Source organism: Astatotilapia calliptera, chromosome 16 (assembly GCF_900246225.1).
Source record: "Astatotilapia calliptera chromosome 16, fAstCal1.2, whole genome shotgun sequence".
Lineage (NCBI taxonomy): Eukaryota > Metazoa > Chordata > Actinopteri > Cichliformes > Cichlidae > Astatotilapia > Astatotilapia calliptera.
Genome location: NC_039317.1, coordinates 15,336,043 through 15,353,548, shown reverse-complemented (window position 1 = coordinate 15,353,548; position 17,506 = coordinate 15,336,043). Strand labels below are relative to the sequence as shown.

General features: G+C 40.6%; 2 protein-coding genes across 2 annotated transcripts; one reads left to right on the top strand and one right to left on the bottom strand.

The window, feature by feature from the left end:
• Positions 1–134: 134 nt before the first annotated feature.
• On the top strand, positions 135–6,987 carry asb11 (ankyrin repeat and SOCS box containing 11). The gene is made up of 7 exons (XM_026145119.1): positions 135–761; positions 2,887–2,966; positions 3,068–3,175; positions 4,508–4,658; positions 4,740–4,874; positions 5,797–5,985; positions 6,203–6,987. The coding sequence occupies exons 1-7, from the start codon at positions 665–667 to the stop codon at positions 6,325–6,327; spliced, it is 885 nt and encodes a 294-aa protein (XP_026000904.1). The 5' UTR covers positions 135–664; the 3' UTR covers positions 6,328–6,987.
• Positions 6,988–11,345: 4,358 nt separating this feature from the next.
• LOC113008058 (gastrin-releasing peptide receptor-like) lies at positions 11,346–16,179 on the bottom strand. The gene is made up of 3 exons (XM_026145197.1): positions 15,761–16,179; positions 13,935–14,286; positions 11,346–11,711 (listed from the first exon to the last, which is right to left on the bottom strand). Exons 1-3 carry the CDS (start codon positions 16,177–16,179, stop codon positions 11,397–11,399), a joined length of 1,086 nt encoding a protein of 361 aa, XP_026000982.1. The 3' UTR covers positions 11,346–11,396.
• Between the last annotated feature and the right edge of the window lie 1,327 nt (positions 16,180–17,506).

Sequence of the window (17,506 nt, the reverse complement as noted above, 5' to 3'; positions counted from 1 at the left end):
GCGAGCTTTTTTTTCTTCTTTTTTTTCTTTTCTTCAAATGATAAGTAAACTTTCAGAAAACCCAACGTGGGAACCAAAGTGTACTTTCTAATATATATGGCATGTGCTATGTTCTCACATGTAATTTTTGCAGATCCTGGAGAGGCATCAAACAAATATTTGTTTTGTAGATGAATCTGATTGTAAGGAAGAGTGCCAAAAAAAATCACACTTGTGAAAAAGGAGCTGATAAATAGGTGTCGCTCTTCAGGGTCAGCGACGGGGATTTGCAAGACAGAAACAAACATCATATCAAGAAGTTCAGCATGTGTTCAATGTTAAGACAACATGTTCCTGTTGGAGCTAGGGACTTTTTTTGTTAGTTTAAGGCATTTCATTTAGTTCATGTGGCAGTAATATATTTAAGGGTCTTATGGGGCTTGTCCTGGTCTGTGTGTCTTTAAGTGCTTTGTTGAAGACACCTCATGATCATTCTAGCAGCTATTGTAATGTAATGCATATACCGTTAACTCTGGCCATTCACTGGGGTGAGAGTGGGTGGAAGGTGGTAATGTGGGGGAGGTGACCAAGGGCCCAGATAAGAGAGTGAGGAAGGCCGGATTCAGGTTTGTGTATCTGGCTGGGTGAAGGAGGTGAAGGAATCTGCTGCTGTTTCGTTTTCACCATGGCTGCTGTGCAAACAGACGTTTCCCTGTGGTCGCAACCTTGGGAGAGGCCTTTGTCCATCTACGGAGGGTTGGTTTGTAACTCGCTGATGGCCGGTGAGTTTAATGTTTGTATGGTTTTTTTGCATCAGTGTTTCCAGGCCTAAAAGCTGTCCATGTGAAGTCTGATGCTGCTGTAGACAATAAAATCTGGGATGAAACCGGTTTAGCATTTTAGGGTTGGGGGTCATGTTGAGAAACCAGAAGTCATAGCTGGACTGGCTAGCTGGATCAGTCCAGGCAGTCCAGGTGGGCCGATGGTAATTTTTGGTTTAAATGGGCCGATGTTTTGTTGTTGTTGTCTCCCCCCCCCTAACCGTGTAAACAGTGACAGGTGGCGGATTGGATAGATGCTGGCAGACGTGTAAAAATAACTCAATTGTTTGGTAGTGGCTATGGTGGAGCTTTCACAGATTCAGTAAAATTAGCAAGTGGTGGAAGCCAGCAGGTGGATGGGGGGAAGGGGAGGCGGAGGTGGAGAGACCCAAGGCGGCTGTCAGGTGAAATGAGCTTCAGGTAAGAAGTTATGACCTGCAGTCTGTCTGGGTCAGATATAAACCAAGTTTAGGTGCAGTTTATTTTTGTTGTGCTAACTTTTTACAGTCAGTGACGATAACTCATACTGTGTACTAGCTAGCATGACGGAGTTTCTATACAGTTGGGTGGGTGCTATGATGTTACTGATAGTGAACTTTATTTTATTCAAGGTTAGTTAGTAGAGTTGCCTACCGTCCTGTAAAAAAACGGAATCCTCTGGTATTCAGAGTTAATATTACATGTTTTGTATTGAGCTGAAAATAAACGCGATTTGTCCCGTACTTCAGCTACAATAAAAAAAGAGCCTCTTCTTCTCTCATTCTCCCCCTCCCTCCTTCTCCTGCTGCTACTTCAATCATGAAACTGATCAATGATCAGCTGATCTGCTTTTCTCTCTTGCTTGTTTATCTCCCGCTTTGCGCCAGAAAGAGGAAACTAGCGGGGGTCGCGTTAAACAGCAGAAGCGCCTTTAAACTTGATCAGCTGTTGTTAGAATTTATTTAATATTACTTTCTAGTATCAGCTGATGTTTGTTGGAGCCACAGCAGTAAAAGCTGCTGGTCATGATGTCGGTTTGGTTATCTGGTGAGAGGGAAACATGAAGATGAAACCAGGAGATGTCCTTACTGAATCATCAGAGCTGTCAACAGGTTTACCTTTTAGGTGACATGAATGGGTTGAAGGAAAGCTATGAACTGTTTCTGAGAGACAAATAACACCAGGATCCTTTTTTTATGTAGCTGACAGCTGGTAACTGTGCAGGGACTTTTGCCATGGGGCCAGGTAGGGCATTAACAGGGAAAGGGGGGCACAAAGAAATACTTTTCTTTGTTATTCTCATTTAAAATTTCTAGCTTTTAACAAATAATTATCCGAATCTTACAACCAAAGTTTTCATCTGATGTCAAATTTATAGAAATCCATTATTGTACGCAGTAAGTTTTTTTTCAGGGTCCCAACACAATTTCCTCAGAAGAAAGTACTGTACATGATGCCAATATTTTCCCACATTTTCTAGATACTGTACTAGTACTTTGTGTAAAATGCCATCAAAAAGTCAGTTAAGTTTTATTCTTTCTCACTTGTCTTTCTGTCTCCTTTCACTTTTAAAAGGTTGCCATGTTAGAAAGAATATTTTGCCCTGCCATGCTGTTTATTGATGTGGTAAATAAATAGTTTATGAAAATATCACTAAATCTGTCATTTATTATTTTTAATATTCAGTAATGGTCATGTCTCACCTCTAGTCTTCTCTGTCTTAATTTCAGGTTTCCACCATATGTTGTAGATAGTTCAGGAAGTTAACTCAACCAAGCAGTCTTTGGGTTTCGGCTAAGTACTGTTTAGAATACCAGAATAAGGAGGATGGTGTAGGTTTAAGTTTATTAGATTGATACATATATACCAACAAGACTGTGTACATCACTGTCACAACAACGTTTGTTTTCATTCAAAGGCTTTATGGTTTTTCCTATAATACCTGGTGGGCCGGTCTCTAGTCAAAATGCCTGGGCTGATTTTTTTTTTTTTTGTCCCAGTCCAGCCCTGCCAGAAGTGTGTATGTATGTGGATGAGGTTACAGTGGTCTTGGTCTTTGTGCTTTCTGAATGTGGAAACATAACTAATTTGATTCTCTGTGTCTCAGACTTCTGGTCTGACAGAACTCCGCTCCATGAAGCGGCCTTTCAGGGCAGACTCCTCCACCTCAGGGCCCTTATCGCTCAGGTAATCTTAAATCTTGATTTGTACGTCGAGTACTTACAGTCTACAACCCGAAGACTTCTTGAAAAGAAGTCAAATGAAAATCCTCTGATCTCTCCCTGCAGGGCTTCCATGTTGACACAGTCACCATGGACGGGGTCACGCCGCTCCACGAGGCTTGCCTCGGGGCTCGTTACGCTTGTGCCAAGTTTCTTCTGGATAATGGAGCAAATGTAAGAAGGAACAGATACATTTTTCTGTCATCAAAGAAACCCACAAGTTTTATTTTGCTTATCCTTTTTGAACTTGATGCTTGATGGAGATTATAGATCATTTGGCTATTGCCCAAAACAAATGTGAGGCCAGGCATACATTTGATTTATGTGACGTGAGATAATTAGGTCATCGCTCACTCTTGGTATTTCTTTCTTAGACAAACAAAGACTTGGAAAATGATTCTGTTTAACTTGTCTAGCATTAAGGTTTCATCAAAAGGAAAAACCCACAGAAGTATAAGAACGTCATATCGTAAACCCTCCTTTGTTGTGCTAGCATGGTCTCAAACACGTTTCAGAACCTCAAAACTTTGAAATTATGTACAGATGCACCCTAAAGAGGTTACAGAAAAGGCTACATTTTTAAAAAATATATTAAATTAAGAGCATTTGGGTTGGAATGCAGGCATTTAAAGTCTTTTTTTCCCAAATAAAGAATATTTTTGCACTCATAAGATGAATTACTTTATCTGATATTTTGTATTTAGTGATAAGAATTTATGTACCATCTCATTGCTTTGATCATACATGAAAGTGGATCCCTTCACTTTTGGTTTGAAAAGTATTTGATGGATTGAAACTCAATCCTAAACTTCACATACACTAATAAAACACTGGGGGTTGGGGGAATCTAACAATTCGTTTTATCATTGTTAAGTTGATATAAAAGACTTTGGCTTGTGTCACAAGAGAGCAAACCCAGCAAATGGACTTTAGGCCTTCATGTATTAAAAACAACCCCTATATTTAAAATTATATTAGCTTGTCCAGCTAAATAATCAGAATATTAGTGAGGGCTTATGTGTAAGTGCCCCAATAACCTCATGGATGGATGGATGTTATAAAAATGGCTGTAATTTTTAAATAGTTAATGCAGTTCTTTTGGTAAACCAATTAATTTACAGCTGAAAAAATCTGCACCTCAGTTGCTTGATTTGATTGGTTTGAGCATCGTACTCACTTTCCTGTAAATTTCACTACAGGATGCCTGAAATTGTGCAGTTCAAAAAGAGCTGAGCTCATTTGCGAACTCACAGATTCTCCCGCTTTAACACAGATTTTTGTTTTCACACGTTTTAAACCACATCTGGTGTTGTTGCTGAAGAGTTTAGATTTTACTGGAGAAAGGTCAGAGCTGAAATCTGCATGCAAAGAGGCCTTCAGTTGTTGGTTGTCTCGTGTGTTTGCTCTGTTTGAGCATTTGTGTATGTTTGTGTCACATGCATGAATAAATAAATGAGGTACACTCCGTTCTTTTGGATGCATTTCCTCACAAACATCATTCTCAAGGCAATGGCAGTGTCAACAGATGGCGCCACACCTCTCTTCAATTCCTGCAGCAGCGGGAGCGCTGCCTGCCTCAAGCTCATCCTGCAGCACAGTGCCTCCATCCACACCACCTACCAGCTGGCATCTCCAATCCATGAGGCTGCCAAGAAAGGTACACAAAGGTATCCATTTACAAGAAATTTCTGGTTATGAATGTGGACTACATGTCAGCATTTGTCATCTTCTCCTCCAGATCACAGAGAGTGCCTGGAGCTGCTGCTGGCCCGTGGAGCTCAGATTGATCTGGAGCTGCCTGACGTTGGGACGCCACTCTACTCTGCCTGCATGGCCCGGGCTGCAGCCTGCGTAGAGGTGCTGCTGTATTCAGGTAATATAAGTCAGGAATAATCACCAGTCACACCTTTGCTTTTTGTTTGTTTCAGTCATGAAAATTAAGGCACTTCAAGGCCCAGTCTGTATAATAGTCTGAAGTTTTTTTTAATGAAAAACTCCACTCTTTTAATTACACAAACCAGTCTATCAAACAGTTGTTTCAGCAAACACAGTAACAGCTCTTTTATTCGCTGTATACAGTTGTAAAAGAAAGAAAGAATCAGATTAAAAAAAAAACAACTTCTTGATTCTTAAACTGAGTCAGAGGTGCAATGATTAGTTAATTATTTCATTTAGTGTTTTCTCAAACGAGAGGATTTCTTCCTTTGACATAACTTAGTCGTGAAGCTTTTCTTCTGTGCCGCCTTTCATCTTTGGGACTTAAATGCTCAAACTAGACTGCATATCTTCGAGTTTGGCTCTGCTTATCAGACAAACCGAGGCACTTGAAGGTATCAGTTGACATTTAACAAGTCTGTCTTGGATTTTGCACGTTTGAAACGATAATCGCCGAGCAAAGGTGAACCAACAGGACAGAACCGTTCGTTCCAGCCATATAATATTTAAATACAGCTGACATTTTTTGTTTCTGCTGGGCTCTGAGTTACTTTTAGTGGCACGCTCTGCAGTTTCTCTCTATCGCTTTCCATCGAAGCAGAAACTCGGTGTCACAGTTCACATCAGCACACGTTTAAAAGCTTTTCTAATCAATCCAACCTGTCAGACGTAACAGCCAGTCTCAAAACTATTCAGAGCTGTGCTTTGGATTTATTTTTGAAAACTTTTTTATTAGTAGCTAATATATAACGACGTGCTGCTTTAACAATAAATCACTTACAACACACGGATGGGTTTTAATCAGAATTGTGTGATTTGCGTGCTGTTATGTGTTGAACTCTGTTTGCATGTTTGAGCAGGAGCAGATGTTCAGATCGGATGCGGGCCGGACAGTCCTCTGCATGCTGCAGTTTTGGGGGGAGGAGCTGACGTTGTGCATCTTCTCCTGGACTTTGGAGCTGATGGGTGTCGCAGGAACGCCGAGGCGAAGACTCCTCTTGATCTGTCGAAGCCAAACAGCTCAGTGAGAGCTGCACTGCTGAGCAGAGGTGTGTTATTGTCCTGTCATTATTTCATATTGTTATTATTGTTTTACATTGTTTCTTTTTAATGGTATTTTTATATTGTTAAGCACTTTGTGCAGCATCGTCTGTGTGGAAATGTCCTATATAAATAACTTTGACCTTGACCTTTGACCTTTTTGCACTTACATAGAGGACCCTCACTTCCTTTTATTAACAGCTGTGATCTGCCTCCTGTTCCCAGGTCCCTGCTCTCTGTCTCAGCTCTGTCGCTTACGTATTCGTCGAAGTCTCGGAAAGAGTCGTCTGCACAGGGCCTCGAGCCTCTTTGTCCCTCACAGTATCAAGGACTTCCTCCTCTACCAATGACACATCTCTGCCGTCCTTTGCTTTTTTTTTTTTTGCTTTTTTTTGCTTCGCCATTCAAGAAGAAAGGATAAAAGGCGTCCACATTCAGAGAGTTTTCATCCATAGCTTCATAATTCAGATGCTTTTAGTATTATAATAACAGCTTTCTGAGAACTGCTCAATGAAATCTTTTGGATACAAGGGAGGGACGCTTCAGGATAAGCTCTGTTCATCCTGCAGGGACTTTAATGTATCAGGTTTTTGTATTTTTGTACTTTCTTTTCAGCGCTCATGAATTTTACATGATTCCAAAGTGTTTTTAAAGTTGAACATCGCCAATTTTACACATCAAAGTCTTTTATGTTTGGGAGTACTTGTGCATATATTAAAAATAAGTTGTATAAAAACTAGCTCCACAGGAAGCTTTGTGAATGTCATTTGAATAAGCATCAGCTGGGGGTGAAAACTGCAGATCAGACCTTTTTGTAGCAACCACAGACTGTGTGCCTATGAGTACAACACAGGAGAATTCACACCACTAATGTTAGAGAGTTGCATTCTGGGTAATGCAGGTGGCAAGTTTTGGAAAAAAACAAAATCTTATGTTAAAATTCTTTTTCTCATAAATGTTTCTAATGGTTTTGTAAACTTTGAATGTGGCCTGTTTTGTTCACATTTCTGTGTTTTTATTTGTGGAATCTTTCGTATTGCCGTTAGTACACGGGCCGAGGTGGTCATCACACATCGTCTCTCTGACATCACACAGAGTAAGACTGGGGTTTCTGAGCACCTCACAGGATGCTTTATAACTGCTTTAATTCTTCGTGATGCTGATTCAAAAAGGCACCTGAAACATTCCTCATACAGTTTGGTCAGTGTTGATATGACAGCATCACACAGCTGCTGCTGATGCTTCGACTGCGCATCCATGACATAAGTCTTGCGTTACACCACATCCCATAGGTGCTCTGCTGGATTGCGATCTGGTGACTGTAGAAACTGTTTGGTCACAGTGAACCTGTTGTCATGTTCAAAAAACTAGTCTGAGATGATCTGAGCTTTGTGATATGGAGCATTAGGACAGTAACTAACTGAACTAAATCAAATAATACAATATATTACAAGGTTACAAAATAGCCCGAATAAACACAAAACACTGTAGTTATACATTTTCCAGTATATTACACATAATTAAATAGTTGAAGTTGAGGTGCTTCATATCATGTTGGCTTTATTTCTTCTGTAGAGGATGTGCTGCGGTGTGTATTTGTGTGCTTTAGATGGAGGAATTGTACTGCAAGTTAGCCACAGGCAGAAATGATTTCCTTTGTCGGTCAGTGGTGCATTTAGGGTAATCCAAGTCTTTCACTGACTGTGCTCCTGTGACTGGACCTCATGGAGTGGCTGGGAGGTACTGTCTGGCATTGTCCTTATCTTGGACAACAATACTCAGATATGCTGCAGGATGTTGGTACCAACAAGCCCAAGAAAATATCCGCGCACCAATAATCCCCAGCAGCCTTAATCAATGATACATCATCTGAATGTTGCAGCAGAATTCCCATCAGTCCAGGAAACATTTTTTAAATCTTCTGTTGTCCAGTTTTGATGATCTTGAGTCAATTCTAGCTTGATGTGTTCTCCTGCTGCTGTTGCTCGTCTGCTACATTTCACTGTGGATTCAAGGATGTTCTGCATTTCTTTGTCTTCTCTGAGTCACTGTTGCCTTCCTATCAGCTTGAAACTGTCTGATTATTCACCTCTGAAATCACCGAGACATTTTCCCCAAGAGAACTGCTGCTCCGTGGATATTTTATCCTTTTCATTCAATTCTCTCAGCTGGAAATTCAACACAGCATCTTGACCATTCCTACATGGATAAATGTACTGATTTGCTGCAATGTGACTGGCTCATTAGATATTTCTGTTAAAGAGCAGTTGAAAATAAAGTGGGCGGTGAGTGTATTTATGTCACAAGACGCACCTCAGACACCATCCTGAAGAGAACTAAGCTTCTGGAGACAAACTGTTTTATGCTTGATTACGACTGAGCTGCGTGTGAATGATACATTTGTGTACTTGCACGTGCTGTGGCTCAAAATAAGAGTTTAATAATGAGGGGCAGAAAAATAAAAACAAAATATACTGAAGGAAAACAGCAGCTGCAGTAAAGGATCCAAATAACTGAGGGTTAGTGTGTTTTGTGGCGGATGTTGCTCAGGGGGAATTAATTTTCTGACTTCAAATGTCACTCTGAAAGGTCACCTCTGCAAAGACCTGAAAGAACTTGTTGGAACAGATTTAACTTGACGTGTCTTCACCGAGACGGCAAAGAAAAACCTCAGCCTTCAGAAAAGGCTTTGTAAGGGCTGTATATAGCATGTACCGCTCATTTGTAAAGGTGTGTATTATAATGAGTCTCCTGCTGCTCAGTTTGAAACTCAGCACTTACCATCAAACTCCTGATATAAAATTAGGCCTTAATTCATTGCTGATTCATTCAGAGATTACAAAAAACCTCAATCGGGCAATTAAATAAAATTATTACCAACAAGATGATTTTATGTCTCAGTTCTGAGCTCCGTTCGGTCGAGTCGCTTGTTAGGAAAAGGTCACACAAGCAGCTCAGGGAAAGACTTTGTACTGCGATACAGACGAACTCATCCCCAGGTTTTATATTTATTTAGGTTTAATGAAATGCAAAAAAAAGGTTCCTTAAAAAGGAGAACTGGAGATATTAATACAGCAAAATGTTGAGAAACAAGGCATCCGTTATTTCTAAGTTGATGCTGGACTAATAAGGCCATTTTATGTTTGTTTATTCTTCACATTTTTACCACAGTACATTAATTTTTGTTGGGATTGACATTCTTACCCCGACAAAGGACGACACAGAGCAGTTGAGGTTATATTTCGTGACTAAAAATTAGTCACAAAATAAAAATTTAATTGAATATTCGTCCAAATAAAAGAAATGAAACAACAACTTCTGGTTGCTTTAAATGGCTGCAGCATTACATTAAAAGAAAAAGAAGGCTGTTGGGTTCATCTTCAAACACGTTACTCTGAAGCAACAAATATCTGCTGAATGTAACTGATACACTGCACAGCTGTACACAAGCAATCAACACTTCACTACCTCACATTACTGCACACACAATGTGTGATATCTCACAGTTTTAATAATGGGATTAAAAAAAACAGCCAATAAATGTGGCTTAATGTTTCTCTGCAGTACACTGAAGCGCACAAGTTACTGCGTTCAGCTTGAAGATTTTTACAGCTTATGAACTTTCAAATGTCACAGGCGATCGCTCCTCCGCTGACATTTTTCCTTAAAAATGGCATACTGTAGATATAAACAAACAACAAAATAAATATTGAGCCATTTCATGCATGGTTCACAACGCAAGTGGGAGTGGAACACGTCATTTAATGCAACAGAAAACTATACAATATACAACAACGCCCAGTTTTATTTCGCATGGTTTGTGGTTTTACATCTGCAAAGATTTGAGATAAACATCTGCATCATGTTTTTAAAGAAGACTTCATATAACTTTTTTATATTATAGGTTGACAGATGTTCATATTCAAATGCACTCATTGACCACCTTATTAAGGGTTCACAAATATCTAATTAGCCCATCACATGGAAGTGACTCGATGCATTTAGGGATGTAGATATGATCAAGACGACCTCCTTAAGTTCAAACCGAGCATCTCAATGTGGAAGAGATGTGATTTAAGTGACTTTGAACGTGATATTGTTTGTTTCAAAAAATGCTGATCTCCTTGGATTTATTCCCATTAAACTCTCTTAAGGGTTTACAGAGAATGGTCTGAAAAATAAAAAATATCCAACGAGCTGCAGTTCTCTGGGTGAAAATGTCTTATTGATTTCAGGGGTCAAAGGAGAATAGTCAGGCTCATTTAAGTTAATAGGAAGGCATTATTAATTCAAATAACTCATTACAGCCCAGGTCTGCAGAAGAGCATCTCTGGATAGGCTACAGCAGCAGAAGACCACACTAGGTGCCACTCCTGTCAGCTAAGGACAGGAAACTGAGGCTGGTTCAATGGGTTCTAATTTCTGCTGGACCCTTTGACTAGTAGGATCAGAAATTGGCATAAACATGAGCATAAGAATGCATCCTGTGTTGTATCAATTGTTCAGGCTGCTGGTGGTTTAATGGCGTGGGCGATTTTTCCCTTAAAACCACCAGGGCATCATTTAAACACTCAAGCCTACCTGAGTATTGTTGCTTAACATGTCCATCCTATTATGACACCATGTATCTATCACTGATGGCTGCTTCCAGCAGGATAGCACACCATGTCACAAAGCTCAGATCATCTCAGGTGTTTTCTTGAACATGACAATGAGATCACGGTACTCACATGGCCTCCACAGTCACCAGATCTTAATCCAGCAGCTTTGGGATGTGTTAGAACATCATGGATGTGCACCTGATCTGCAGCAACTCTGTGATGTTGTTGTATCATTGTGAAGAGAAATCTCTGAAAATTCTTACTAGTATCTTTTTCCATCAAACTTGGTTTAACTCAGTACTAGTATGGTGTACATAACAAAGTTGCTCGTGAGTGTATGTTTTTTTTTTTGCCTTTCTATTTTTGTGCAGCGCTGAGATCAACTCATCATACATTTCCTCATACAGTAACATATGGCAGGCACAGCCTGCAACACTAAGCAGTGGTTTTAGTTTATCCATAACATCTGCTTGTATTTTAACAGATATGATTTATACAGTTACATTTTGGAAACCCTGACCACATGTAAGGCCAAAACAAAAGTTTTCAAAGTTTTGAAACTTGAAAAGTTTTAAATGTGTTCTTTGTTTTCTGATTGTCTAGAATTGGGAGAACAATGTATGAAGAACCAAAATTACATATTCTGACTGTTCAGACTTTGGTTTGGGGTCATCACGACAACTTAGACCTCAGAGGATCTTTAATTCATTAAATTCAGGTACTATTATGATATAATAATTTTCTATCATGTTACTGAACTTAAAAGTGGCTCAAATCCTGCCAAAGCATGGGCGTGAAGTTCATGAACACCGATTGGTTCAGACGGTCGTTACATTTGTGCTCCTGCTGCTCTGGCTGCGCAGCTCTGTGGGAGCGGAGCAGCACAGAAGCTGCTTTTTGAAGTGTTTCCTGAAGCGTTTGCTCATCAGGTACAGAGCAAATGGGTTCACACAGGAGTTGGTGAAGGCCAAGATGCGAGCGCACACGCTGGCGACGAAGTGGCCCAGCGACGTGTCCACCTGGTTGTAGTGGTAGGAGCGGTACAGGTAGATCACATGACTCGGGAGCCAGCAGAACGCAAACAAGCCGACAAACACAAGCACAGTTTTAGCCAGACGCTTCCTGGACCTGATCTGACAGGAGAGGAGAGAGAGGAGACAGTAAGTTCTGCATCAAATGGATGGATGGGTGGAGCTTTAGGTCTGAAAAGTAGAGCCAAATGATTCTATGCAATGGCCAGCAGGGGGCGACTCCTCTGGTTTAAAAGAGAAGTTTGCCTGTATAGAAGTCTGTGAGGAGATTACCTAACTTTGCCCTGAAATTATAACCTCGGTGAACACTTTCCTGATAAAGTTTTGGCCTCAGTCGCTTGTTTAAGGTGTTTTTGAGTCTTTCATGATATATACTTTATAAATGAGGATCTAATTTAGAGTAAAAGAAGCAATAAAGCAAGGTGTGCTGTAGAGAATCATTTGGCATTAACAGTTTGACTTGTGGAGAAATTATTGTTCAGTGAAGCTATCACATTCGCAGTATGTGCGTGGCCTGTCTACATGCAGAAACTGTATGTTGTCATATGGGCACAGTGTCAGAAATATGTGGTGCAGCTGGTCTGTAGATACTCCAGGTTGTGCTGCTGCTGGTCCATCAGTCGGCTGAGGAGAAGAGTGAAAGACAAAGTGTTCACTCCTGCCTCTGTTTCTGTTTTTCATGCTGTATTTTGTTTGACTGCATCACAGCAAGACGGTCCTGGGTTTGAATCCACCATCTGGTCGGGACCTTTCTGTGTGGAGTGGGGAGAACCCACGCAGACATGAGACACAGTTTATCCCTGTGTCTGCGTGGGTTCTCACAGGTACTCCTGCTTCCTCTCACAGTCCAAAGACATGCAGTTAGTGAGGTTGGTTTACTTGGTGATTCTAAATTGCTCATAAGAGTGAATGTGAGAGTGAATGGTTGTCTGTCTCTCAGGCCGGTGATCTGTCCAGGGTGTACCCCGCCCCTCGCCCTATAGTATCAGGGATAGACTGCAGCACCCTGGTAGAGTAAGAACTGGATCAACACAAGCCTGAATAGAAAAAAAAAATTTTGTTCACATTTCTGGTGAACTCTGCTGTTGCTCCCATCCCTGTCACCCCGATATGTTGACTAATCACAGCATCATCCATGCTGAGCAACATTTGGGATTTTTGAGTACATTTGCGTTGGTTGAAAACCCTCTGAATAGGCTCTATGTACGCAAATACATATGAATATTGGACACAGTCACTGTAGCATAAATGGATCATGAATGTGAAGTTGTCACACTTGGTTTCACAAAACTAGGATGGCAAAGGCCAGAACTTTTAAATTGAAGCTTCAAAACAGGACTTTACTAAGCAATTAACCCAGTGTGTAACACCATTACAAAGGCCTCATTAGACATAAAAGTCTACAGTCCAAGGTTGTGTTTGTGTTTTTGTGAACTGAAGGGAAGTTTTCACTTTGGCAGATAAAAAAGTGAATTTCTTTTTCTTTTTCTAAATTTGCACTAAACCTTAATTTTCAACTATAATTTGCAGTTAATCAGGGGTTCAGGGACTCCTTTACTGGGAGACGTTACCAGGCAACCAGATGAGTAAAAGAAGAAAAAACCTTAACCCCCCCCCCACACACACACACACACACACAAAACCCCAACAATGTGTTTTCAGACAGTGGCCAGCAATTACTTTCATTATCAGCACATCCTAATTTTTTCTTTAATAACTGTTTGATTTTAGTGCATTGAGTGAAAAATGTCCTTCATTCACTGAGACCCAGTTTAACATCTTCACAGTGCTCAGCAAACTCAGAGATGTGGTTCAGTATCTGACAAATTTGAGAATTTGGAGTATTATGATAGACGAGTAAGATGACCTGATGGTTAGTGTGAATCATGTCCACAGTTTCTTTCTCTTTGTCTCTGTTGGCTTTGAAATAAAGACAAATTAGTCCACCTCTAATCGCCTTTCAGCCAACTAACTGACCTCTGACTGATCCTTGGGCTCCCAGTGCAGGTTAGTTTCTGGGTTTTTGGAGTAGGAATGAAACTTTAATGGACAGTGGGGATCAGTAGGGTCCCAGCAACAAATGCTCCAGCTCCTGAAGATGTTAATCTGGATAAAATGTGCCAATTAAAGTGAATTAAGACTTTGGATACAGCTGTTACCCCTGCACCCAGTGGTAAGCTAATTAATTGTGTGAAGCCCTGTGAGTCCCATGTCTAATCTTCTCAGATCAGAACAGAATGATCCTCAAAAAGAAAATAAAAAAACAGCAAAAAGATGAATCTATTCTGCATTTCAGAGCAGAATAAGAAGAGCTCGGGGTCTGACCTGCTTCTGAAAGTGCAGGTGTCCCTCGGCGGGGATGTCCGCGGAGCTTCTGACCAGACTGCGAGCGATGAAGCAGTAGTAGACAGATATGATGAAGAGGGGCATGATGTAGAAGATGAGGAATGAGGCGGTGGAGTGGATCTTCGGGTGGAGCTCCCCCGCGTGAGGGTAAGGGGCGCAGGTCACAAACGTCTCATTGGTGTGGCTGGTGGTGAAGGTGTGCAGGTCGGAGAAGACGGCTTCGGGCACAGCCAGAGTCACCGAGAGCAGCCAGATCATCCCTGCGCGTAAACCGATGCTCAGAGCAGCACTGGACTTGTTGATGTCCAGCGGTTTGACGATAGCCTTGTACCTAGAGGAAGAAACAGCATTTGTGAATGAAGACGAGCTCAGTGCAGTTTCTTCATTACGCATGCAATCAAAAACAACCACAAAAAAAAAAAGAGAAACGATTATCTCATGGCTGATTTTTAACAGCAGGCACGGTTGATTTTTTTTTCTAATCAAACCAAATTATCTCTCTGTGGCAGAGAAAATTAAAGCAGGCTTTGAATGAAAGGAAGCAGAAGATGAGAAAAGCTCCTGTGGCGGAAGTCAGAATGCTAATTACAGCTGGTGTTAAATACTCCAACTGTGGCTCAGTGTTTTCCTACAAGATATCTTAATAGCAGCAAAGCAGTGAACAAACAGAAAAACACTTTGATGGCTACGCTGCAATCAGCTTGATTAACTGTCACGATCTTCCTGTGTCTTTATTAAATTTGCAGGATAATTAAACACACTGGAAACTAAAAGCGTCCTCGACATATTTTCAGACATTTGCTTCACTTCAATTTTCACCCGGAACCCGTTTTTGATCTTAGTTCAGCACAGTGACTAATAATCCTCGGACGTGGACTCATCTATGCACGTGTGAAGTCAATATCTCAAAAAACAACAACAAAAAAACAAACAAAAAAACCAAACAAAAAAACCAAACAAAGTAAACCCTTTTGGCAACTACAGGAGAATGAAATAATATTTTTTAATGATTGGTTTAACCAACAAGAAAATGTTTTCTTTGTACTGAATTCATGATTTTCTGGGGCAACAAAGTCATTGTTTAATTCTCAAAGATCTGAGAAGAGTCTGACAGACAGATATTTTTCCATTTTTCTGCTCAGATCATTCTTTTTTCTTTTTCGCCTCTGACTCTGTGCAGGGGTACGGGCCCCCAAGTGTGAAGCTTTATTTATATTTAATCAATCTATACAAATAATAGCGCACTTAGTATTCCAACAAGAGCCTGATGTTTATCGGGTTCCTCTAAAATCTCATTTAAACCAACAGAACCGATTCTTCATTTAACCCAGAGGATTCAGAGACACTGCAGTGGTGCATGCTTGTTGTTGCATGTGGGCAAATATGAACACCGAGCATGAGATTAATAGAGATTAGCTCAGGTTGCTTTCTAAATATAGATTTGTTTTTTCAGATATGTTAAACCATATACTGTTTTCATTTATTAAACAAATTGTTATTTATAAAATTCCTGCAGCATTTTAAAACATAAATCGAGAGAAAAAAAAAAACATCTGCCTGGCACTGATTCTAAGAGCTATTTACAAAGAGGAGTTAACTGAACTACACAAACAGTCAAATAATCAAAATATTTTTTTGGAAGCAATTTGACTGTTTTAAAATTAGACTTTCTACATCTTGTGTCTACGATGCTGGAGCCATGCGTAAAAGCGCATTTCCCTCCATCATTTGTAAACATATTATCCTGCCGTTAACACAACAGCACAAAGAGTTATAGTAGCTCAGACTGGCTGTGTGACAAGTACCGGTCAGCGGAGAGAGCAGTGAGAGTGAACACGGAGACTCCCACAGAGGTGAGCTGGATGAAAGGGATCAGTTTGCATCCGACGCGGCCGAAGAGCCACTCGTCCACCAAGTACCGGCTGGCGTCCACCGGCGCGCAGGTCACCAGTAGCAGCAGGTCCCCCAGAGCCAGACTGGATAGGAATAAGTTGGGCACCGTCCGCATGGACCTCACCAACAGACACGTCTTCATTAAAGTGACATTTCCAATCAGCCCCACGATGATGATGATCCCGTAGATAGCAGCGATGCCGATACCAGGGAGCCAGATGCTGAAGTGGTGCTGCTGCTCTCCTGCGGACTCCCAAAATACCCTGGAAACATTCAGGAGCAGAAGTGTGCTGTCCTCTGGGGTTAACAAGAACGACTCCTCCAGCGACATATCGGTGGTCTTCAGTCTACTATTTCAGTCCTAATAATCATGCCTTTGTTGGCTGCTTTTATAAACGATACCTCCCTGCTCACGCGTGCGTCACAGGCTTAAAGAATGGTGGGTATAGTGTGATCTGACAGAACACTTGTGTTAAAGGCACTTAAAATCAACATATTCCTCCCTCAGAGGCTGGGAGGGCTATTTACATGTTTACATACACATGCTTTCTAAGTAGGAATCCAAGAATATGATTGATATGAAGGAATCAGCCTTTCAGTGAAGGCTGACACCAAAGGAGTGCGTAAAATTGAGGTTACGCTGCGCATTTGGTAACAGAATGATATCAAGATGCCTTAAAGATCAGTATAACTCACGACTTAACATCAACATAAAGAGATTTCACATATGCCATCAAGTGGATTTTTTCTAATCATACTGGTTAACAATTGACTTCTATTGGATGTGCTGTGGAATTCAATATGAAGCTATTAAAAACGTTAGGTTGGACAGCACTTGTAAAAGGAAAATGAATTATGTAGCTCAGCTACACAATATTTCGCCATTTTGTACTCAGCATAAATGATCTTTATTGAACATAACATGCTCTGTATATTGCTTATGTTCATGTGTGATGTTTTTCAGGAGGCGGCGATGTATGCCAATAACTCATACACCTACGTCTCAACAGCTTCTTGTCACTTGGTCACTGTTTACATTATTTATCAAAAGACTGCTTCCTGATACAATCTGTACAACATTCCTCTCTTTTTCTTTGGATGGTGTTTTCTTGTCAAGCTGCAAACAAAACACGGTTAAATATTTAAACAGTTATTTTCTTCTGGAGATACATCAAAGTTGGACAAAGTCCAGCTTCTGGATTGTCATATTGGCTTCATTTCGGCTTCTTAAATAGGGAGATAACACGTATACTTATGACAAAATGTCACCATATATCATCCAATATGTCTCGCTTTTAAGACCTATGCAGTGCCTCTATCTGGCTCTGAACCAGGCCTTATATTTCCATCCATCCATCCATCCATTCGCTTCCGCTTACCTTATATTTCATGCTGCTGAAATCATCAGTTACATATTCACGTGTTACTGATGACTCAGCAGCTTTATGGTCTCCTCAGTGTAGGAGGAGAGCTGTTAATTTGACCAGCTAGTGAAGGTCACATCTTTCAAAGTTTTCTGTTCCCCCTTATTTTCCAGGTAACTTTTCATCATCACTATTGTGATGGAGATTTTTATGATTCTGCTTTTTCTCTGTGTCAAACTGACCTCCCTGAGTGAAACTCAATAATCTTTCAGATATATCACGCTGATGTACGAG